This window comes from Sorghum bicolor, chromosome 3 (genome assembly GCF_000003195.3).
Source record: "Sorghum bicolor cultivar BTx623 chromosome 3, Sorghum_bicolor_NCBIv3, whole genome shotgun sequence".
Lineage (NCBI taxonomy): Eukaryota > Viridiplantae > Streptophyta > Magnoliopsida > Poales > Poaceae > Sorghum > Sorghum bicolor.
In genome coordinates this window covers 13,754,440-13,780,085 of record NC_012872.2, presented here as the reverse complement: position 1 = coordinate 13,780,085, position 25,646 = coordinate 13,754,440, and the positions used below count along the sequence as shown (strand labels likewise).

The window sequence follows — 25,646 nt, the reverse complement described above, 5'->3', positions numbered from 1 at the left end:
GAACTTGATGAGCTTAGAGCAACTTATGAGAGTCTAAAGGAAGACCATAAGAAGCTTAAAAAGGCTCACACTAAGCTTGAAGAAGCTCATTCCTCTCTAGTTAACAAGTGTGAAAATGAGCCAACCAAAATGGAGAAAGCTAAAACTTGCAACATAGGCCTAACATGTGATATCTTAAGTAAGCCTATTGTTGTTGCTTCTACTAACCCTTCATGTAGCACATCTACATCATTCTCATCTAGTAGTGATGGTTTCACATGTGACACCACACTAAAAGTTGAGAATGAAATTCTAAAGAAGGAGGTGAAAGAGCTCAATCACACCTTAGCCAAGGCTTATGGTGGTGTGGACCGCTTGCTTATGTGCTTGGGTAGCCAAAGAGCTTCTCTCTACAAAGAGGGATTAGGCTATAACCTCAAGAAAGGCAAGGCCGCCTTTGCTCCTCACAAGACACGTTTTGTGAAGAACAATGGCCGGTATTGCAAAGCTTGCAAGCAAGTTGGTCACTTAGAGCAACAATACATGAACAAGAATCCAAAGCTAATGTATCCTCAATTAAGCTTAATTCTTTCTACATGCTTACCAAGGATACAAAAGGTGTTCATGCTAAGTTCATTGGTGCACCATAGATGGGCTCAAAGAAGAAAGCCATTTGGGTACCAAAGAGCTTAGTTGCTAACCTTGGATGACCCAATCAAGCTTGGGTACCTAAAAAGAATTGATCTTGTCTTGTAGGTTAATTACAAAGCTGGAGGAAGGCATTGGGTGCTTGATATTGGGTGCACTCAACATATGATCGGAGAGTCTTGTATGTTCAAATCAATTGATACTAGTCAAAATGGTGGCTTTGATTCAATCACCTTCGGCAACAACAAGAAAGGCAGGGTCAAGGGGCTTGGTAAAATTGCTATCTCAAATGACATGAGCATATCAAATGTGTTGCTAGTTGAGAGCCTTGATTTCAATCTCTTGTCAATTGCATAACTTTGTGACCTTGGTTTCAAGTGCATCTTTGGTAGTGATGATGTTGAGGTGGTTAGTGTTGATGGATCAAACTTGATATTCAAAGGATTTAGGCATGGTAGCTTATACTTGGTTGATTTCAATGATAGTGACACTCAATTGATATCTTGCCTAATTAGCAAATCAAGTTTGGGTTGGTTGTGGCATAGAACGCTTGGTGATGTTGGAATGAAACAATTGAACAAACTATTGAGGCATGACTTAGTCAGAGGGTTGAAGGACATCACTTTTGAGAAGGATAAACCATGTAGTGCTTGTCAAGCCAGAAAACAAGTTGGAAATGCACATCCTAAGAAAAGTGAAATGAGCACATCAAAGGCATTTGAGTTATTGCACATGGATTTATTTGGGCCAACAACATACACTAGCATTGGTGGCAACAAGTATGGCTTCGTGATATCCTAAGAAAAGTGAAATGAGCACATCAAAGGCATTTGAGTTATTGCACATGGATTTATTTGGGCCAACAACATACACTAGCATTGGTGGCAACAAGTATGGCTTTGTGATAGTTGATTATTATACTAGATACACTTGGGTGTTCTTTCTCTATGACAAGAGTGATGTTTATGATCTATTCAAGTCTTTTGTCAAGATGGTGCAAAATGAGTTTGAAACCACTATCAAGAAGATTAGAAGTGACAATTGTAGTGAATTCAAGAACACAAGAATTAAGGAATTGTGTGATGATCTTGGCATTGGACATCAGTTCTCTCCAACATACACTCCTCAATCCAATGGTGTAGTTGAAAGGAAGAATAGAACCTTGATTGATATGGCTAGATCAATGCTTAGTGAATACAATGTTAGCCATTCATTTTGGAGTGAAGCTATCAACACGGCTTGCTATTGTAGCAACCGTCTCTATTGCCATGGGAAGCTTAGGAAGACACCATATGAGCTATTGAATGGAAGAAAGCCCAACATTGCATACTTTGGAGTGTTTGGTTGCAAATGCTACATTCTCAAGAAAGGCACTAGATTGAGCAAGTTTGAGAAGAAATGTGATGAAGGGTTCTTACTTGGTTATTCCACCACAAGCAAGGCATATAGAGTTTGGAACTTGGCAAGTGGCACATTAGAAGAAGTTCATGATGTTGAGTTTGATGAAACCGAGGGATCTCAAAGTGAAGCTCAAAATCTTGATGATGTGAGAGGAGATCAATTGGCAAATGCAATGAAGAACATGGATGTTGGTGACATAAGGCCGATGCAAGTTGATGATGATAGTGATATTCACATGATCAATCAAGAAGTGCAAATTGATACAAATCAAGCTAGTACTAGTGGCTCTTATGATGATGATCAAAATCAAAGTCAAGCAAGTGGAAGCAATCAACTCCCAATACTCCAACCTACAATCATAGCAAGGGATCATCCATTGGATCAAGTCATTGGTGGTATTCAAAGTGGTGTACAAACAAGATCAATACTAGCATCCTTTTGTGAGCACTACTCATTTGCCTTATTTAAGGAACCAAAGAAGATAGAAGATGCACTGAAAGATTCTGATTGGGTAAATGCCATGCATGAAGAATTGAATAACTTCACAAGAAATCAAGTATGGGAGCTTGTTGAGAGGCCAAAGAACTACAATGTGATTGGCACAAAGTGGGTCTTTAGAAACAAGCAAGATCAAGATGATGTAGTTGTGAGAAACAAAGCAAGATTAGTAGCACAAGGTTACACTCAAGTTGGAGGTCTTGACTTTGGAGAAACTTATGCACTGGTTGCAAGATTGGAGGCAATTAGAATATTATTAGCCTATGCTTGTGCCCACAACATCAAGCTCTATCAAATGGATGTGAAGAGTGCATTTCTCAATGGATACATCAATGAGTTGGTTTATGTTGAACAACCTCCCGATTTTGAAGATGATAAGAAACTCAACCATGTTTACAAGCTCAAGAAGGCATTGTATGGTTTGAAGTAAGCACCTTGAGCATGGTATGAGAGATTGAGAAATTTCCTTCTCTCTAAAGGGTTCAAGATGGGAAAGGTTGACACTACCCTCTTCACCAAGAAACTAGACAATGACTTGTTTGTATTGAAAATATATGTTGATGATATCATCTTTGGATCAACCAATCAAGACTTTTGCGAAGAGTTTGGAAGAATGATGGCAAATGAGTTTGAGATGTCCATGATTGGAGAGCTTAGTTACTTCCTTGGTCTTCAAATCAAGCAAATGAAGAATGGCACTTTTGTGAGTCAAGGCAAGTACATCAAGGACATGATCAAGAAGTTTAGGTTGCAAGAAGCCAAACCAATGAGCACACCTATGGGAACAAATGATCAATTAGGTAGTGATGCTAGTGGCAACATGGTAGATCAAAAGTTATATCGGTCCATGATTGGAAGTTTGCTCTATGTCACTGCATCAAGGCCGGATGTGATGTTTAGTGTGTGCAAATGTGCAAGATACCAAGCTTCACCTAGAGAGAGTCACTTGAAGGCAACCAAAAGAATATTGAGATATCTCAAGGGCACTCATGATGTTGGATTATGGTATCCCAAGGGGTCTAACTTTGAGTTGATTGGATATTCGGACTCCGATTATGGTGGATGCAAGATTGATAGAATGAGCACGAGTGACACTTGTCAATTGCTAGGAAGATCTCTAGTTTCATGGTCAGCAAAGAAACAAAATAGTGTTACACTATCAACCGCCGAGGCCGAATACATTAGTGCCGGTAGTTGTTGTGCACAATTGCTTTGGATGAAAGCTACCTTGAATGACTTTGCAATCAAATTCAAGAATGTGCCTTTGCTATGTGACAATGAGAGTGAAATCAAGATGACACAAAATCCGATTCAACATTCAAGAACCAAGCACATTGACATAAGGCACCATTTTATAAGAGATCATCAACAAAAAGGTGATATTAGCATTGAAAGCATTGGCACCGAAGATCAACTAGCCGACACCTTCACAAAGCCACTTGATGAGAAGAGATTTTGCAAGTTGAGAAATGAATTGAACATAGTTGACTTCTCCAACTTGAGATGAGTGCACCCCTACATCTATATTTGACATGCCTCTCCTCCAACAAAGCAAGGTAAAGTTGGTTGACATAACATTCATACTTTGCTAAGGACATTATTAGAACATATAGACATGTTTGCATGACAAATAGGCTCATTCATGAAAATCAAAAGATCTTGATGTATGTATGGCACCACTATTGCTTCTATGTTTGATTGATCTAGTGGTAGCATATGACATGTTTGTGAGCTTGCAAGCCTAGTGTTGAATCTAGAATATGAGCTTATGATGTGTAATTCAACATGGTCAAGATAACCCTTATACTTTATGAGGTGTGAAAAAGCTTGTCCTTGGATCAAACCAAATTACATGTTTTAGGCAAGTGATCTAGATTGAACCATAATTTGACCATCACATTGATTGACTTAATTCTCACTAAAATTTGAAGCTTTGTGGTCATTGATGACAAAGGGGGAGAGAAACAAAGATAAATTCAAAAAGGGGGAGAGAAACAAAGATAAATTCAAAAAGGGGGAGAGAAACAAAGATAGGGAGAGAAAAGAAGAGAAAACTTTTTAAACTTGAGCACACAAATAGGGGGAGCAAGCTCATGAACCATTTGTTGCATTTAAATGTGCACTAACATAATGAGGTGTTGCATTGCAAGTTTAATTATACTACTCTTGTTTGATTGGTGCTAGCTAGAAATAGAACTTGAATGATGCTTTGAATTCTAGCATAGAGTTTTATTTTCATGTGGCATCTAGACATATATTGTGATCTCACGAGGTATCTTGAGTTTTTGATGTATGTCTAGCTACATTGGTGCTAAGGATGGTATACTGGCAACTCCAATTGGTATCACGCTTTAAAGGTCCATTCTATATACCTTAGCATCATTTTGGTAGTAATAAATCTCCCAAAACTCCAATTCATGCATATGTGCAAACTAGAACCAAACTCATGGAAGCACATATGTAGGGGGAGCTAGTACTACCAAAACCGAAATTGAAGTGTTTGTCCAATCTTGTCTCATGATCAAAATGCTTTGGACAAGCAATTCAAGTTTATTATGATCTAATTTCATATCTTTGTGATGGTTGTCATCATTACCAAAAAGGGGGAGATTGAAAGCCCAAGTTTGGTTTTGGTAATTAATGACACAAAGTTGCTAATGCCTTGTGTCTAAGTGATTTGAGTTAGGCATAGCAACACATGTGATGAAGGTGCATGGTGGCATGGAAAGGTGGCCACATGATCACAAAGGGATGAAGCATGAAGTGGAGATCATGGTGATAGACGAGGAGTAAAGTGATCAAGGCAAAGGTATAAACATAGGGTTTTGCTTTTGCCGGTCTTAGTTGAATAAAGAAGTGATTGACCAGATTTAGGATAGATAGCCGACTATCAAGAGGGGAAATTATGGTCATCTCTCGAATCAAGTGCTACTAGGTCCATATCTTGAGCATATGCATTAGGATCTAGTAAAGTGCTAACCTAACTCTTTTGATGAAAATGGTTATGAAAAGCTAACACACATGTACATGGTGGTGGACACTTGTTGGTGTTAGCACAATTGGCTACTCTAGTGGATTGCTCGTGGCTTGGAGGATCCCCATCTTGTGAGTGGATGTGCGGCACCCGCTGAGGGTTTGGCTTTGGATTGCCAATTAGCTCGTGATCCATCAAGTGGGTGTATCGCCACAACGAGGAGTAGCTTGTCAGGAAGCAAGTGAACCTCGGTAAAAAATCTTGTGTCATCTCTTGCCGAGGTCTCTCCTCTTGTGATTGTGTACGTGATTGATTGGATATATCTCATCTCTACAACGTCGGTATAACAATCACTCTTCTCTATTTACATACTTGCCTACCTTATTAGTTTAGCTTGTGTAGCTTAGTTCTTGTTAGTGTAGAGTTGTTGTGTTTTAGTGTTTAGCCTTCTTGCTAGACTTGTATAGGTGGCTTGCATAGCTTAGTTGTGCTAGTGCTAGAATAGCTTCGCCACTTATTTTACTAAGTCGCTTGTTTAGTAAAGCTTGTAGAATTTTAAATAAGCTATTCACCCCCCTCTAGCCATTTGGACCTTACATCTGGTCCAAACCAGAATATAAGGCGCGACACCCTAAAAATCGAATAGTAGGTGCCGACAAGATGGCCCCACATGTCAGACAAAGAGCAAAATAAGAAAGAAAGAACAACGCAGATGACACACCGATGAATCGGACGGCTGCCACAATCGAGTGACAGAAAGCGATTAAATCGCTCGAGTGGAGAAATTTGTTATTATAGGATCTCAGACGTGTGGGTTTCGCTATAATAGGATTCCAAATATCTAGTTTGCTATAACGATCTTTGAGACATTGACACTTTATTATTATAACATCATGGCCCTTAAATAGACAAATTGAACTCAAATATCTTCAAATTCAAATATTTTTATTTAATCACAGAACTGCCCTTAGGGCGGCGGCGGCTGCTGCATGGCTACTGGCTGGCCGGCGCTGCTGCCTGCCCGGCTGTAGCCTGGCTCTGGCTGGCTGCTGCCTGGCCGGGTGGCTCAACCTTGCCGGCTGCTTGCTGCTGCCAGCAAGTTTCAACCATGATTTGAAGAGATTTGAGTTCAATTTGTCTATTTGAAAGTCATGATTCGATTTTTGGCTATAACGACATCTGCTTCGCTAAACCCTAAACCCTAAACCCTTAACCCTAAACCCTAAACCCTAAACCCTAAACCCTTAATACAGCAATACCCAGAATTATTCTCCTTTGTCAGGAACAAATGGAGCTCAGCGGCTTCTGTATACCAGCAACACTCCCTCTATGACCTCTTTGACCTTCCACTTTCAACTGAAGCTTTTGTGCAATCCCAAGTTATAGAATCCTTGATTCAGCATTTTCCCCTGACAGAGCAGAGTGACAAATGGGAGACATCTTGGGGAAACTACTCTCCCTCAGAAGCCTACAAATATTTAATTGGACACATTGAAACTCACAGAGCTTTTGGCTGGTTGTGGAAATGCTTCTGTCAACCAAAGCATAAGGTCTTCTTTTGGCTACTACTACATGATAGGCTCAGTACAAGAGATATCCTCAGAAGGAAAAGGATGCAGTTGGAGTCATATGACTGTGTGCTATGCAGTCAGAATCTGGTAGAATCTTCTGTGCACCTATTTCTGACCTGCCCTTTTGCAAAGGATTGTTGGAATTCAATTGGCATAACTTTTCAAGGGAACATATCTATTGCAGAAGCTGTTCTGCAAATAAAATCGCAGTCTGATAACAGGTTCTTCATGATTTCGGCAATCTTAATGTCTTGGGCGATTTGGATTGTCAGGAATGACTTCATCTTTAAAAACTTCCATCCTGATGTGGACAGAGCCAGAGAAATCTACATGAAAGAAATTCAGTTAATATCCCTAAGGGCCAGGGTTAAAGATTCAGTTCTATTTGATCAATGGATCCAAAATCTGTTGTAATTTTGCTGCTCAGCTTTATTTACTTTGTTAGTTTCTATGTTTCTTAGCTTGTTGTAAAAACTCCTGTAACTTTTCCCACTCTTGACTCTCCTTTATTATCTTTAATAAAATTTCTGTAGGGGCGACAAGCCCCTCCAGTTTCAGTCAAAAAAAGATGTTTCGAATCCTATTATAGCAAAACCCACACGTTTGGGATCCTATAATAGCAAATTTCCCGGTAAGAGCAACCACCGTGTTACCGGGGTTACAAACATTTTTTTTTTGATAATATGAGTACAAACATTTTTGTTATCCATTGACACAAAGCACTGCTGGTTGAACTTGCTTTTCTTTTTTCTTGACAGGCGGTATTGATACTGAAAACATGTGGGGCTATTCCCAGCAGCCTTTAGCTGAACGGTTAAATTCAGTTTCTTTTTTGAACGCGGGACAAATTAAATTTCTACCAACTCACCCAACTTAAATAAATATTTTACTCTTAAGAATCGATGCTTAACATCCTTGGGTTCCAAATTTTTCTATAACTGAGCATCATTATGTGCAGTGGGAAAATCAGTGCTCCAGTTTCTCTCTCCTATCCAAGCATCGGTTTTTTACAACACTGCGGCTGAGCGTCTCCCAGACTCCCAGCGCAGTCAGGCCTGCGTTGTGTAGTAGTCCCATTGCCCGACTGTTTGCTTGCCCTTTTCTTCTTCAGTTCTCAGTGACTCCAGAATTTCGTTCAGCCATCTCTATTTTCGAATTCTCTCAGCTCACTAGAATTCTGGATCATCTTGACTTTGCAAATTTAAGTCCTCCGTTTGGAACTTTCAAAGTGGAAAGATGCCAATTTGCCAAACATTTGAGGCCTCGGAACGAGGTTTGGGGGCCAGCTGAGGGGAAGTGCAGTACCATGTCAGCCAAGCGACCTGCATGTTCACGGTTAACTCATTCTTGTAGCAGACTGGTAACTTGAAAGTGGATAAAGCAAATCCATGGTGACTAGGTGAGGGGTGAGACACTCATTCTACAAATGTGACATGATCTTCATTTCGTGGATCCTTCCTTGCTTCAGTTACTTGAGTTATTATAAACTTATAATTCACCGACAAGAAGCCTACCACCTGGTCTAGGTCAACCATGACTTCCAAAAGGTTACCTGTCATTGCAGTTTACATTCTTCTGTGTCATGTTTATGGTAGACAATAGGAATATAAGATACATGGTGCTTAAATAACTTGTTAATGGTGGCTCAACATACGACATTCAAGGTCAACATTTGTTACAATTGATCAACCATATACAAGTAAGTAGAGTGTTGGATTTGGTTATCAGCATGACCTAATTCAAAATAAAGTAATTTCCGTATGCAATCAGTCCCATATTTTCCATTATGTATAACACTATTATTGGAATTGATAATGAATGGTATAGGAGTTGACTTTTCGAATTTTTAATTGCTATTGATCTATTATGAAGGGCACATGGCACTCCAATGTGGCTGCCGCTGCATTGCTGGTGGTGAGTTGAATGCTAATTTTTAATCAGGAGCACCTATTTCTTTGCTATATAGTTAGTGGTGCATTGATGGGACAAAAGCCATGGTGTACTCTCTTCATGCTTACTGACATGTTGTTCTTTGAAAATATAGTAGTTTTCCTGTATATCCACACCTCTTACCTTTGAATGCATGATTCAGTGACTGTATGGCTCCTTATTTACTTGCAGGTTGTGGCACGGTTGAGCGAGGTTGTGACGAACTTGTTACTTCAGGGATCCAGGAGACAATCGAATGATACGCAGTCAAAGATATGCTTTTTAAGATATATACACAAAGACTAAATTGTCTAGTTTTTGGCCTTCGCTTCTTCACATTGTGGATGTCTTAGATCCTTACAGGTAAATTGGTGATTTAAAAGATGGATGAATCACTAATCGAGGCTCCTACATGTTTGTGTCTGCAGTCCATTTTCAATTTGGGTGAGTGCTTGGTACATAAAAGGCTGGAAGCTTGTCGCCTGAAGAAATCTCCTTGATTAACACCCAATTAGTTCTAAAATAATACTGTACAATAATCCTGATGCAAATTATAGTAGTGTTCATTTTTATTTAGTTTGTAAATGCAATTTTATCTTGTTATTCGTCAACAAAAAGAATAATCTGTTCAATAAAAACCATATAGAATTTTTCGAATATTCATTGCTGCACAGTGCGTGTGATCTATTTATTTATTTATTTATAAATCTACGGAGTAGTTCAAGTAGCAGACTGGTGACCAACTTGAAAAGAATATCCTTGCTAACTTACTTGACTTTCGGCTTCCAAGTCATGCCGTCCCTGCAGACCGCAGGCTGGCCAATGGGACTGGCCGACTGGGTCATCATCTGCGTGCTTTCGCAGAGCGTTGAAATTGATCACAAGCCAGCCTCTACATCTCTGCTCTTCGCATTCTCTACTACTTACCGCCCTCCCACACCGTTCAAATCTCCCAGCACAGTCAGACGGATTCTACTAATCCAATTTTCACATCATGGTTTCACGGTATCTGATGCTAATGCTCTTCTTTGCAGTGGCTGCCGCAGCAGCAGTGCTGGATCAGGACGATTTGCAGCTGCTGGAGCAGTTCATGGCTGCCGTGCCAAATGGCACGGCACTCGCTGGCTGGAACAGCAGTCACGGTGCTTGCAGCTTTCCCGGTGTCCGCTGCAAGAACCACAGGGTCACGTCAGTGTCCCTCACCGGTGTCATGCTCAACGCAGATTTTAGTGCTGTGGCAAGTACCCTGCTTCAGCTAAGCAGCGTGGAGTCGGTAACAGTCCGTAACGCCAACATTTCTGGCATGTTCTCGGCGCTGCGGGGAGTGGATTGCGGGGAGAAATTGTCTTTTTTGGACCTCTCCGGGAATCATATCTCTGGGGAAGTTCCAGCATTCATCAATTGCTCCAGATTGGAGTACCTTGATCTCTCTGGCAACCTCATATCTGGCAGCGTGGCAGTAGGAGTCCTGTCCGGTTGCAGCAGCCTGACCTCGCTCAACCTTTCAGGAAACCATCTTGTTGGTGCGTTCCCAGCAGATATCTCACACCTCGAATCACTTACTACCCTCAATCTATCAAACAACAATTTCTCAGGCGAGATTCCAGGAAATGCTTTTCTTCATCTACCTAAGCTCAGGACACTTAACCTCTCCTTCAACTACTTCGATGGCTCCATTCCAGAAGTGGTCACCATGCTTCCGGAGCTTGAGATACTCGACCTCAGCTCCAACTTGCTCTCTGGCATCATCCCAGGTACCCTCTGTTCCACAAACACTAGCAGCAAGTTGCAAGTTCTTTACCTGCAGAACAACTACCTCACTGGTGGCATCTCAGAGGCCATCTCCAGCTGCACTGGTCTTGTTTCACTTGACCTCAGTCTTAACTATATCAATGGGACTATTCCCTCATCCCTTGGCATGCTCCCGGGCCTCCGTGATCTGGTCTTGTGGCAGAACGCCCTGGATGGAGAGATACCCGCCTCTCTGTCCAGAATGCTTTCACTTGAATATCTTATTCTTGACTACAATGCTCTTGTTGGAAGCATCCCTTCAGGTCTGGCAAACTGCACAGAGCTAAAGTGGATGTCACTTGCCAGCAACCGGCTTTCCGGTCCACTACCTACCTGGCTCGGCCAACTCGTCAACCTTCAAGTCTTGCGGCTGGGAAATAACTCCTTCACTGGCCCGATACCGCCGGAGCTGGGTGACTGCAGGAGTCTGTTATGGCTGGACCTGAGTGGTAACCAGCTGAAAGGGCATATACCATCTGAGCTTGCAAAGCAGTCTAGGACGATGGCACCCATCACTTCTTCCACAAGAAAGTTCGCATACCTTCGCAATGGCGAACAAAGGAATACCTATCAATGCCGTGGCAAAGGAAGTTTGGTTGATATCACAGGCATTCGACAAAGCGATTTGAGTCGGATGCCAAGTAAGAAAGCCTGCAGCTTCACAAGAGTGTACTTAGTCAGTACTTCTAATATCAACTGCTTTTCATTCAGATTTCTGGATTTGTCGTTTAATCAGCTTGACTCAGAGATCCCAAAGGACCTTGGGAGCATGAATTGCCTCATGATCATGAACCTTGGATACAATCGTCTATCAGGTGTGATCCCCGCTGCGCTTGCTGGCGCCAAGTTACTCCAAATACTCGACCTTTCTCACAACTTGCTGGAGGGGCAAATACCCAGCTCATTCTCGACAATGTCGCTAACAGAGGTTGATTTATCGAATAACAGGCTGAGCGGGATGGTTCCAGAACTTGGGTCGCTTGCCACATTCCCTGCAAGTCAGTTTGAGAACAACTCTGGCTTGTGTGGGTTTCCACTCCCACTGTGCAAGCAGAGTGTTGCCAATACCCAGCAGTCGAAATCACACAAGAGGCAGGCAATCCTTACTGCTGGCGCCATGGCAGTGTTTTCTGTCTCGCTGTTCGGTACGTTTCTTATTGTCCTTTTCTTCTGTATAAATAAAAGGTTGCTCGTAATGGTCTTAAGTTGCAACTTCCTAACTTGCTGCACATCCTGCAGTTTGTGTCGCAGCACTGTTGATATGCCTATGTCAAAGGAAGAAATCCAAGATACATAATAAAGCAAATGAAGCTTTAAGATTACAGGGGAATTTATTTTCTATCTGGAACTTCGATGGTGGAGATGTCTACAAGCAGATTGTGGAAGCAACAGAGAACTTTGATGAAAAATATTGCATTGGAAGAGGAGGTCATGGGTCTGTCTATGAAGCTACACTGCAAACAGGAGAAACTTTTGCGGTAAAGAAGATGCGCAAAACAGAGGATGAAAGCATGAAAAACGAGGAACAGTTCAGCCGTGAAATAGTGGCCTTGCTGCAGATACGACACCGGAACATTGTGAAGCTCTATGGATATTGCCGCACTGATCAAGATAAGTTTCTTGTATACGAATATATGGAGAGAGGAAGCTTGTCAACTATTCTCATGGCCAATGCAAGTGCTGTTGAGCTGGATTGGAATAAGAGGCTAGATATCGCTAAGGATGTGGCTAATGCTCTCTATTACTTGCACCATGATTGTTCAACTCCAATAGTCCACCGAGATATAACATGCAATAACATTTTGGTTGATATGGAGTTCAGGGCCTGCGTATCCGACTTTGGCTTAGCTAAAATATTGAACTTTGATGCATCAAGTTGTACAAGGATTGCTGGAACAACTGGGTATCTTGCACCAGGTAAATAAAATTTTGCTTTGGTTTCAACTTATTATTCTTTCTGTGTCATGTTGCTTCATTATGTGTCGTCATACATGATTATTGATTCCTAGAGGAATATGGTGGTGACTAAGTCGAAACATATTGTATCAATTATGTTAGTATTTTGAACTCTTTTTTGATAGAGACCTTGACTGAACTGTTTGATACCACAGAGCTTGCATACATGACGAGGGTGACGGAGAAATGCGACGTCTACAGCTTCGGCGTGGTGGTTCTTGAGCTGTTCATGGGATCCCATCCCAGTGATCTTCTTTCCGATCTCATCTGCACAGACAAGAAAAGCACATCGCTGGAGGATCTGTTGGACACCCGGCTCCCGCTCCCTGAACCTGAGGCCGCAAGAGAAATCTTTGTGTTCCTCACGCTGGCTCTCCAGTGCTTGGATCCCAATCCAGCGAACCGCCCGACAATGCGGTCCGCAATCAAGAAGCTCTCTGCAGAGCCGATAACCGATGATGTTGATTACCTTCGTGCTGACCTCATGGGCATGGATACTCCAACCCATGTGCATTGATGCACTTGAGAAAGAGCAAGGTTATGTAGCTGGGTTTGAGATTCAGCGATGGGGTTTCGCTCTTCCATGGTCAGCTTGGTTATTTTCCTTTCCTGCACATTGGTGTATGTATGATGTGCTGTGAGGTGACATGCTGTGTAGAGGAGAAAATTGATGAATAAATGCGTGTAGCTTTGTGTAATTTGGTTCATAATATGATTGCCTTGTAGTATGAAGAAGGTTCATACTCCCTCTTTCCTAAATTATAAGACATTCTAAAAATTTTGGACAGTCAAATGATCTCACTAAATTTATATAATAAGATAATAATATTTATGATATTAACTAAATATTATTAGATTCTTTATTAATTATACTTTTATAGTACACCTATTTGATGTTATAAATCTTTGTAATTTTTACTATTGTTTTGGTCAAACTTAGTATGTTTTGATTTTCCAATCTTATAATTTGTAATTGAGGGAGTAGTTTCTAGCTTATGGCCCAGTCAGTTTATGGGCTTTGTTGTAAAAAAAAAGGTTCATGGGCTTTGTGGCTGCGTTGGCGACCGGTTGATTCAAATCCCCTGGGCCTTCGGTGGAGTTGGCCACCGGGCAGAGGCAGAGCGGAGGGGAGCCAGCCGGAGTCCGGAGAGAATGGCGGCCACTCTTCTCCCGACCTTATCGCCGCCCGTCTCGCGCGCCGCCGCCGCTTTCCTCCTCCGACGAGCCCCACTGAAGCCCTCCCGTTATCTGCACCCACCCCCCACTCTCCGCCGCTTACTCTCCTCCTCCTCCTGTCCAGCAACCCCTCCCCTTGGACTACGCCCCGTCTCTACCATGCCGTCCACCGCCGCCGCTCGAGCCGTTCCGGCCCGCCGCGACCTCCTCATGCTAGGCATCGAGACCAGCTGCGACGACACTGCGGCTGCTGTGGTACTAGTGCTTTTCTTCCTCGATTCTCCTGTCGATTTTACCTGCGGCGAAGGCGTCAAGTTTTTGGGCTGAGCTGCCTCTCTCTGTTGTTTGGCTCTGATTGGTTGCAGGTGAGAGGTGACGGCGAGATCCTTAGCCAAGTGGTATCTTCCCAAGTAAGTCATTTGCCGCTCAATTTTATTTCTGCAGTGCATTCTGACCTCTTATGCCGGCTGTAAATTTGAGCTGGCTTCTTATCATCTTATGCAACTGACCGGTTCTGCTTTTCGTTGGCCAACATTTGCAAGGCGGATTTGCTTGCAAGGTATGGTGGTGTCGCTCCTAAGATGGCCGAGGAAGCACATGCCCTTGTGATTGACCAGGTGTGGTGGCTTCTTAGATCAATAAATGTTCTGCAGCCCTTTTGTGGTGCTGACGTCTATGCTATTTTCCTGTTCTTATTTGCTGCCTAGGTTGTTCAAAAGGCCCTTGACGATGCAGAATTGTCAGAAAGTGATCTTTCTGCAGTCGCTGTGACCATTGGACCGGGACTTAGTCTATGCCTTAGAGGTGTGTTTTTACTTCCCCTTCGTTCGTTGAGATGATGAACTTCTGTTCATGATTTTCCTTTGTTAGTTTGCAATGAGACTTTTACCAGTTTGATATACTAGTATGGATATGGCTCAGATTAGTTGAATTCGATCAGACTAGAAACCCATTGCCCAATTAAGAAACAAGACTGCTTTGGTTCTGCTGTCCTGGTCCTGGATAACATTGCTGTTGACTAGCTTCTGACTATCTCCAACAATCGTCACCCAAAATACAAGACCTATTTGTTCTTTGGGTAGCGCTACAGGTAAAAGGTTTCATACCTATTTTTAGTCTTCTCCAACAACAAGACCTAAAAGACAACACTCTCTGCAAATGGGTCTCGAGGAGAGAGGATACCCAAATTTGGGTTATGCCTCTCCTGATACCCAAAATGGGTCTTCTGTATGGGTACTCTGTTGGAGGCTATAGATATTGTGTTGGAAACCTATTTTGGGTTTGGGTTCGCAAATAGGTGTCCTATTGGAGACAACCTATAACTTGTACCTTGGCAAATTTTGGGATAATTGCTATCAGGGTTCAGAAGTTTAATTTTTTGTTACTATTTCCATTATTACCATGTCTCTTCCCCCCCCCCCCCCTAATGTTGCACATTTTTCTGTCTAAACTGCAGTTGGTGTTCATAAAGCTAGACAGGTAGCAAAAGCATTTGGGTTGCCTATTGTTGGAGTTCATCATATGGAAGCACATGCATTAGTTTCCAGGTATTTAACTAATAGGACCCTTTGCTGTTCAATTGACCGTGATCTTAAATTGTATGGACTTTGGTTTCTTTTTTGGTATATGCTGCACAGGTTATTTTGTTAATTCATCATCAAATAGGATAAAATCTAGTATTTTTTATTTTCAAGAAAAAGGATTGATTTGTTCAAAGTCACTTGTTGCAAATTTGGTGTTTTTGTATTACTTTTTTTTAATCAATTTTGACATCAGAATTTGCACATGTGCTTAGACTTTAGTTTAGACATTACTACTTTTTGGCATCCTTCTATAGTATCTACAAGTTTGTGTGGATATTTAAACTAAGCTGGTGTAGTAGCATATGCTGCGAACAAACGAACTTTTAAGTTTTAACTTTCAGTCCTCAACCAATTTTCAGCCCATTGTGAAAAGTAAAAACATTATCTTTTGTTTAATGTAGAAGAGGAATTGGTCCTATAAGTATCTGATTCTCGATACCACATCAATCACCTAATAGCTAATGGCTGTCTTATATTGAACAAAAGAAATGAAACGCAAAGCTATGTTTTGAGGACTGGTGGGAGAGAATTACTGCTACCTCTAATGATCAAATTCAAAAGGGCCTTAATGCCCTTGTTATCCTTGGAGCTTGGTGTCTGTGGAACCATCGCAACAAGTGTGTGTTTGATGGTGTGACTGCAAACTTGGCTAGAGCTCTTTTACTCACGAGTGAGTGTTAGAATTAGCTTGCGCCTTCCCTATTGGGCTGGCTGTTGGCCTCCTCAGGCCCATGTACTCTGCTATATATATGTGTGTATCCCCTGTAATCATCTCAATCAATCTAATACAGTTGGCCAGTTCGGCCTTCATGGTATCAATCGCCTGATCGGGTCCTGTGCGACCCCTTCACGCGCTTCCGCTCCCTTCGTGTGCCGCGCCCCCTCCTCGGGCTGCGCCCGACTCCTCGCGCGCCGCGAAAGTTATCGCCGCGCGCAGCCTCCCTCGCGCGCGCGTGCCTCCTTCTCCCTGCTCCGCCGCCCTCCATGGCTTCTTCCCTCTCACCCGCCTCCTCTGGAGATGCTGCTGCCTCTGCGGCTCAGCGTCGCGATGAAGCCCTCGCCGCGGCCAAGATCCTAGAAGAAGAAGCCGCCTCCGTCCACACCGATAACGTCGAGCGCCGCCAGCAACTTCAGGAGGAAATTAACCTCCTCAAGACCGCTGCCGCTGCCTAGGAGCGCGTTCGCGCCGCCGCTGCCGCCCTCGCTGCGGAGCGTGCACAGGCGGACGCTCTGGAGCAGCAGGCAGCGGCCCTCCGCGAGCGTCTTCGCGCCGAGGCTCTCCGGGACGATGACGACCGCTCCGTCTACTCCGAAACTGAAGCCGTCGCCCACCTGCACCGCCAAGCTGCTGCAGTGCAGAACATCCGCAACCTGGTGCCCATCGTCCTCGACATCCAGTCCTCCAACTATTCCAAGTGGCGCGAATACCTCCTCCTCACCCTTGGCCGGTATGCCCTGAAGGATCATGTCCTTAGCGACAACCCTCCGCTCGATGACTCGGCCTGGGCGCGCATGGATTATGTGGTCCTCTCATGGCTGTTCAACAGCATCTCTCCGAACCTCCTGGACATCGTCCACGAACATGGCGGCACCACTGCTCGGGCTGCCTGGCTCGGGATCGAGCAGCAGTTCCTAAACAACCGTGAGTCTCGGGCTCTGCTCCTTGATGCGGAGTTCCGCAACCTCACTCAAGGGGCGCTCTCCGTCGACGAGTACTGCCGCAAGATGAAGAGCAAGGCTGACGCCCTCGCAGATCTTGGCGAACCTGTCAACGACCGCACCCTGGTGCTGAATGTCTTGCGGGGCCTCAACGAGCGTTTTCAATTCATGGCTCAGCTCGTCACACGCCAGCGCCCGTTCCCCTCCTTCGGCGACGTCCATGCTGATCTTCGCTTGGCTGAGCTCAACATGGCCCCGCCCTTGGCGCCTCCTTCTGCTCTCGTCGCTTCCTCGACTAGCAGGCCACCTACCTCCTCAACAGCACCCGCTCGCACTCCCCCAGGCCATCCCTTCCCTGGGGGCACCTCCTTTGGTGGTGGTTGTGGCCGGCGCCGCCGCGGTGGGCGTGGCCAAGGTGGTTCCCAGGGCGCCCAGGACGGCCAGAACAGTTCGCACGGCGGCTCCCAGTGGTCGTCCCTCTTCAACCCATGGACAGGCTCCATCCAAATGTGGCCTGGTGGCCCTCGCGCTCCTTCTCCACGTCCCGGCTTTCCGCAGCACCACCAGCAGGCCCACATGGCCGGTCTGCACCATCAGCAGGCCCTCATGGCTGGGCATCATCACCCTGCCATGGCGCCACTTCCTCTGCAACATGCTGCTCCCCCCCAGCAGGCCTTGGTATGCAGCAGCCCCCTGTTTGGAGCCCCTGGGATCCGCAGTCCCTCGCCAACGCGTTCAGCACGGTGACACTCACCCCTCCGGGCAACTCCGACTGGGTTGTTGACTCTGGAGCCACCTCCCATATCGCCTCCAGTCCTGGTATGGTCACTCCCTCATCCTCTTCTGTTTTTCCCTCCTCCATTGTTGTTGGCAACGGCGTCACTCTTCCTGTAGTTGGCACTGGTTACTCGACCCTTCCGGGTCCCTTTCGCCTCAACAATGTTCTCATTGCTCCTGCTATTATTAAAAACCTTCTCTCCGTTCGTCAATTTACTTCTGACAATCATGTTTCCATTGAATTTGACCCTGCTGGTATTTCTGTGAAGGACATTCGCACCAGGGCCACCCTCCTTCGATGTAACAGCTCGGGTCCCCTCTACACCCTGCAGCTTCCATCGACCCCTACTGGACCTTGTGCCCTCATCACCACCCCTTCCTCGACCGACTGGCACCGTCGTCTCGGCCACCCTGGCAAGGACGCCCTACAGAGCCTCGCCCGGACATCTTCCATCATCTGCAGCACTCCTGGCGATGCTCCATTATGTCATGCATGCCAACTCGGTCGACATGTTCGCTTACCCTTTTCTTCCTCTTTGTCTAGGGCTTCCAAACCCTTTGATTTAGTTCATTGTGATCTGTGGACCTCCCCTGTTCCTAGTGTATCCGGATTTAAATATTATCTAGTAATTCTCGATGATTACTCTCATTTTTTATGGTCTTTTCCTCTTCGTCTCAAATCTGAGACTTTTTCCTGTCTCTCTAATTTTTTCACCTACGTTCTCACTCAATTCGGCTGCACTATTAAGGCAGTTCAATGTGATAATGGTCGTGAGTTTGATAACTCCACCTTCCGCGCTTTCTTCCTTGCCAAGGGTGTCGTCTTGCGCATGTCTTGCCCATACACCTCGCAGCAAAACGGCAAGGCTGAATGTATTCTCCGCACCACCAACAACATCATTCGCACTCTCCTCTTCCAAGCGTCCATGCCCCCCTCTTATTGGGCTGACGCCCTCACCACTGCTACTCTCCTCCTCAATCGTCTCCCCACCAAGACCCTCAACATGTCCACTCCTCATTTTGCTCTCTATGGTACTCTTCCCTCCTACCATGAGCTTCGGGTCTTTGGCTGCACGTGCTATCCCAACCTTACTGCCACCACACCACACAAACTCGCCCCACGGTCCACTCTGTGCGTCTTTCTTGGCTACTCCACCGATCACAAAGGGTATAGGTGTCTTGATCTAGCCACTAATCGTGTCATCATCTCTCGTCACGTTGTGTTTGACGAATCCTCCTTCCCCTTTTCCCACCAACATCCCTCACCTTCTCCTACTGATCTTGATTTTCTAACTAATGGTGCTCCTGTCCAAGCTATTTCCTCTCCTGCAGGTAACCCCAACACTCCCTGTGCTGGTCCTGTTCCACCAGCCCAGGAAATCCAGGCACCTCCGCTGCCTCAGGAGGAACTCCAGGAGGTGCCCCTGGTACCCCGGACGCGCGCACGGATGCCACGGGCTCCTGCTGTGTCCAGCGCAGTCCAGGATTCCCCGGTGCAGCAAGCGCCTGCTGTACTGGTCCCCCAGACGCCCCAGGTGGTGTCCCAGCCGCTGGCCCCCCCAGCGGCCTCATTTCAGCGGCCGCCGGTCGTCAACGTCTACACACGGCGCGCTCCCCCAGCAGCAGCCCCTGCTGCCCCTACTCGGCCGCCAATCGTCCATGTCTACACGCGGCGTGCTCCTCCACCGGCATCCCCCCCTTCACCGACTCCTGCTGCTCCTACTCGACGCTCCAGCATCATTCCTTCCCCGCCACGCTTCGTGAAGGCTGCTCCTCCTGTTGGTGTTGTTCCCATCCCACCGCTCGTCAACACCCACAGCATGACGACCCGTGGAAAGGCTGGTTTCCAGCAACCTCGCCTTGGCCTCCATGCTGAGGCTATCTCACCCATCCCACGATCATGCCGCGACGCCCTCACTGATCCTCATTGGCGCCAGGCCATGGAAGAAGAGTACGCTGCACTCATGGATAATCACACTTGGGATCTTGTCCCTCGACCCAACGTAGCAAATATAGTCACCGGCAAATGGATTTTCAAGCATAAATTTCACGCTGATGGGACTTTGGACAGATACAAGGCTCGCTGGGTCCTCCGTGGCTTTACCCAACGTCCCGGTATTGACTACGATGAGACGTTCAGTCCTGTGGTCAAGCCGGCTACTATTCGTACTGTCCTCACCTTGGCTCATTCTCGGCAATGGCCAATTCATCAACTCGATGTGAAGAATGCCTTCCTCCATGGGACGCTGTCTGAGACTGTCTACTGCTCGCAGCCCACTGGTTTTGTAGATTCTACTCATCCTACTCATGTGTGCAAACTTAACAAGTCCCTGTATGGACTTAAACAGGCGCCACGGGCATGGCACAGCTGCTTTGCCTCCCATCTGCTTTCCCTGGGGTTCTCTGAAGCCAGATCAGATACATCATTGTTCATTTTTCACCGAGGCACCGAGACAGCTTACTTGCTCCTCTATGTGGATGACATTGTCCTGACAGCTTCCTCACAGCAGCTCCTCCACCGTGTTATTGAGGCTCTGAAAAAGGCATTTGCTATGAAGGATCTTGGTCCACTTCATCACTTCCTCGGCATGCATGTTGAGCAGCAGGGCAACTCCCTCTTTCTCTCTCAACGGCAGTACACTTTGGACATCATCACCCGGAATGGCATGAGTGATTGCAAGCCTTGTTCCACCCCGGTCGACACTTGTGCCAAGGTCTCTGCCTCTGATGGCCCCTCTGTTGCAGATCCTACAGCATACCGCAGCCTCGCAGGGGCTCTCCAGTACTTGACCTTCACCAGGCCAAACATATGTCGTCCAACAAATCTGCCTCCACATGCACGACCCTCGAGAAACTCATCTCACTGCTGCCAAAAGGATCCTCCGCTACCTCAAGGGCACCTTGGACTATGGCCTGGTCATTCCGAGGTCATCTCCGTCACAGCTCACTGTCTACACCGACGCTGACTGGGCTGGCTGTCCAGACACCCGCCGTTCTACCTCGGGCTATGCAGTCTTCCTCGGCAGCAGCCTCGTCTCCTGGTCATCCAAGCGGCAGCCCACCGTCTCCCGCTCCAGTGCGGAGGCTGAATATCGTGCAGTTGCAAATGGCGTTGCTGAAGCTACCTGGCTACATCAACTCCTCCAGGAACTTCATCACCCCATGTCATCAGCCTGCCTCGTCTATTGCGACAATGTCAGCGCCGTCTACCTCTCCACCAACCCTGTACAACACCAGCGTACCAAACACGTGGAGATCGATCTCCACTTCGTACGGGAACGCGTTGCCATTGGGGCTGTTCGGGTCCTCCATGTCCCCACCACATCCCAATTTGCTGACGTCTTCACCAAGGGTCTTCCTTCATCCGTCTTCACTGATTTTCGCTCCAGTCTGAACGTCCAGCCAGCTACCGTTCTGACTGCGGGGGGTGTTAGAATTAGCTTGCGCCTTCCCTATTGGGCTGGCTGTTGGCCTCCTCAGGCCCATGTACTCTGCTATATATATGTGTGTATCCCCCTGTAATCATCTCAATCAATCTAATACAGTTGGCCAGTTCGGCCTTCAGTGAGGAGTGTACCTCTGGGTTTTGGTCAGAGCTCGAGTTGTTTCGCACCTCTCTGCCTTTGTGTCATAGTTTTGTTAGACTGGGGTTGAGGCTATGCATTGTTCTAGAAAAGGCATGCATATCGTTTAAGTCTTTGGTGTGAGTAGGTGTGTGTTTTTTAAGGGTTCTTCCCCTTTTTTTCTTCTTAATATAATGGTACGTAGCTCTCCTGCATGTTCAAGAAAAAACATTACTTAGAGCATGCCAAACTTGCTAAACCTAAGGACAATGTTATATGAACTTAAACAAAAGATTGCATAAGTGCCTCACTATATTTCTAACTTTATGCATGCATTGTACTCGCAGTTGATGTTGTTTGATCCTTGTCAGGCTAGTGAATAAGGACCTTGAGTTCCCATTTCTGGCTCTTCTAATTTCAGGTGTGTGCTAACTACATTATTATGCCTCAGTATTATATGATACAATACTATTTGCTTAACTTTTCTATGGATCAATATGTCTTAATATGATTGTCATCAACTTTGAAATTGGGATCAGCCCTCGATGTTGAGCCTGGACCCACCAGAAAAAACAAACATTTAGAGCGTCTAGAATACACATTTACTAAACTAAGATGTGCCAAACTTAGCCTAACTTGCCTATGAGAATTGTCATAAGATGTGGTTTCCAAGGATAGAAGCCCATGGCACAATATTTAACACGCCAGAAACATAATTGCATTTCCCCCATCTGTTTCAACACAAAATAATTATCATATTTTATAACTCTTCTGTGCCTTTAAGACCACTTTTTTCCATTCTTAATATAATGATACGCAGCTCTCCTGCATGTTCGAGGGAAAAAAAAACACTCTTCTGTGCCTTTCTACTTGGATGATCATTCTGACATTATTCCATGATCATAGAGTTCCTTTTTAACTTCTGACATCTTAGCTGCTTTATTTGCACTTTGTCTAGTTGTCTCTCCGCTTAAATGTTTCCGTCTTATTCCAATGCATAAGCTATTAAACTGATTACCACATTTCGCCCTATATCCTGTTGAAATTATTAAAATGAAATGTATGGCAGATGATTTCAGTTGTTTACAAAATAAATGTAGTACCAGTTGACAAAGTGCATGTAACTCAATGGAGAACTTACCTCAGCCTAATTTCCTTAACCATATTTGCTAATTCGACAGCAAAGTTGTGCAATAATCCGGCCAGAAGAAATATTCTTTTGGCTTTAAGGTGTCTTAACAAGTTAATATGTTCAGGAGGACACAATCTTCTTGTTCTTGCTCGTGGCCTTGGGCAATACATTCAACTGGGGACTAGTATAGATGATGCGATTGGTGAGGCATATGACAAATCAGCTAGATGGTTGGGCCTTGATATGCGGAAAGGTGGTGGTCCTGCTCTTGAAGAGCTTGCTCTGGAAGGTGATCCAAATGCTGTTAAGTTCAAAGTAAGTCTGCTGATATTTTTCTTTTTTTTCAAAATTAAGATGTATATGTTATTATCTGTTTTTTATTTTGATTATGCTACATGATGTTATTGTTTATAACTTTTTATATATTTTCAGGTTCCAATGCGGCAACACAAAGATTGCAATTTTTCTTATGCTGGCCTGAAGACTCAAGTTCGATTGGCAATTGAATCTAAGAACTTGTATGGACATACTATCCCTTCTGGTCTTTTTGTCCTCTCCTTTTCATAAATATGAACTGGTTTTCTGGTGTTTCTAGTAGAACCATCGATTTAGTATCCTTTTGAGACAGTAGTATTTGGCACTTTCTATTTACCTCAAGTTCAAAGTTCTAAATTGAGAGATAACTACTTCATTTGAAATGCCTAAATGAACATGTTTAAGGTCTCATTTACACTTAGAAAATATTTATTTTAAGTAGGAAAAATCGAAACCTGTGCAAGTGATCATATATGAAGTTTAGTAACTTTGTCTTAAAACATGAAAGTTTTTTTTCCTCTTTTAGAGAACATGTTCACGGGGAGGGCTTTGTAGTCATGATAATATGATTAGTTTCTTAACTGGCCTATGATTTACATTGTGATAGATGTACAGAGGATGTTCCCATTTCGTCCGCATCGGAGGAAGACAGACAATTAAGGGCGAACATTGCTGCCTCTTTTCAGGTTGTACACGATGGATAATGTACTCAATGTTTACTGAGGATTTTCGATAGTTTTTCTGATAATTTTGACCTATGCAGCGAGTTGCTGTGTTACATTTGGAAGAAAGATGCCAGCGAGCAGTTGAATGGGCATTGAAGATGGAACCTTCCATCAAATACTTTGTAACTCAGATATCTTGATGTTGGCTAAATTCAAATCCCTCAACTCATCCAGTGTTGACTTATCCAATTATAAAAAGGTTGTTTCAGGAGGTGTCGCATCAAACAAGTATGTTAGGACTCGCTTGAATCAAGTTGCTGAGAATAATGGCCTACAACTTGTATCTCCTCCTCCAAGCCTTTGTACTGACAATGGTAATAAGTTAAATGAAAAGTCTTAGCAACTTATATACTAAAATACAGTTAGTCTGTCAACCAAATTTTCTTGTATTCAAAGTCAACTATTATACAACCCATTGCAGTTCTTTGTTTTTCACTATAGACCCTAGGCCATGCTATTATTTTTCCCTTTTTTGCTTGTTTGTCAAATTGAAGTATGTGACCTAATTATTCTAGCTGTCATTACAATAGTCTTCATTCTTTGTATAATTCTGAATAATCAATAACAATCAGTTATACTATGTTGCTGCATTTGCATAGGCGTCATGATTGCTTGGACTGGGATTGAGCACTTCGCTGTGGGGAGATTTGAGGATCCACCTGCTGCTAATGAGCCTGATGACAAGCAGGTCTGCAGCTTGGCTTGCATTTATTTCTTGCAAAAGTTTCTGTGGTCACTTCTTAAGTTAACTAGTATGAACTTCGTCCTCTTCAATCATTTATAGTGGCTGGCTTGAGCAGGCTCTTTATTTTTTATGTTTATTTCTCACTGTTTGAAGATCTGGCATGACTGCCGAAATAATGAATTGCGACCACACGACACAATTCTTGTCATGTTACTTTAGCCGCTCTGAATTATTACTCATAACTGGAACATTTTGTCAACTTTGTTACTAACCAAAACTTTGTTGAAACCAAAGAATGCTCATATATACCACAAAAAGTCAAAAACATTGGTGTGGCAAAGGGGGGAAAGGCAAGTGACAAATAAACAGCAATCCAATTGTCATTTAAGTGGGAGGTAGTTCGTGATGTTGGTTTTTAAGGTTGCATCCAATTACACTTCCAGTAATCCCAAAATAATTGCATTTGTTCTAATTTTGAAGTTTGATAATCTGTAGATTAGCACTGTCAACAATCAGAACCATGGCATCTTATTTCTTTAATTAAAATGGCACCATGCCGGATAGTTTTGGCTCTTGGATCAGGCCTATTCCTTTGGTTGTGGGAGGTGTCTACTAACTGGAGAATCTCAAACTGCTGTCACAATTTTCACAAACTACTTCCCTATTTTCTTTGCCTGATCAATTCTTGCGTGGTGCAGTATGAGCTGCGGCCAAGATGGCCTCTTGGTGAGGAATATTCAGAAGGAAGAAGTGTTGCACGATCATTGAAGACCGCTCGAGTCCATCCATCACTAACTTCTATGATACAAGGCTCTCTTCAAAAGTAGTTGAGTTGGTTGGCATCGATTATTGGTCTCAGATGCTTTATGCAGTTGAGTTCCCTGTCGTCTTCTCGTTTTCGGTTCACACATCACAATCTAGCTAACCGTTATTTGTATTCGCTGAATTGGAGTAACAAAGCTGCAAAAGGACTGAACTGGTTGTTTAATTGTACATATGAGGCAATATACAGATCCAGTTCATATATATATCAGAAGATACTTATACTCCATTTGTTTTTACCATGAAGGCTGGCTGTATCTATCAGGACCCCCGTATTTTGAATGTGGTGTTCCTTGTTGCTAGAGGGTTGAGGCCTTTCATCCGAACGTACCCTTAGCCATTCCTTTGCAATGCCCCAAAGGTTGATTTTGGCGTTCATACCGGCAACCAAAGTTTGAAAAGGTCGATTACTTCTACCTGTATTCTTTAAACATGAAATTGTAGAGACTACTGAAGAGGATC

The 25,646-nt window shown here is 44.3% G+C and overlaps 2 protein-coding genes across 2 annotated transcripts; both read left to right on the top strand.

Annotated features, from left to right (window-relative positions):
- On the top strand, positions 10,192-13,404 carry LOC8078161 (brassinosteroid LRR receptor kinase BRI1). The gene is made up of 3 exons (XM_021457924.1): positions 10,192-11,936; positions 12,031-12,708; positions 12,903-13,404. Exons 1-3 carry the CDS (start codon positions 10,211-10,213, stop codon positions 13,262-13,264), a joined length of 2,766 nt encoding a protein of 921 aa, XP_021313599.1. The 5' UTR covers positions 10,192-10,210; the 3' UTR covers positions 13,265-13,404.
- On the top strand, positions 13,840-25,423 carry LOC8078160 (probable tRNA N6-adenosine threonylcarbamoyltransferase, mitochondrial). Its single transcript, XM_002457668.2, has 13 exons — positions 13,840-14,178; positions 14,289-14,333; positions 14,466-14,540; positions 14,631-14,727; positions 15,380-15,470; positions 21,877-21,926; positions 22,762-22,952; positions 23,070-23,155; positions 23,560-23,638; positions 23,716-23,799; positions 23,877-23,991; positions 24,277-24,365; positions 25,061-25,423. Exons 1-13 carry the CDS (start codon positions 13,900-13,902, stop codon positions 25,187-25,189), a joined length of 1,410 nt encoding a protein of 469 aa, XP_002457713.1. The 5' UTR covers positions 13,840-13,899; the 3' UTR covers positions 25,190-25,423.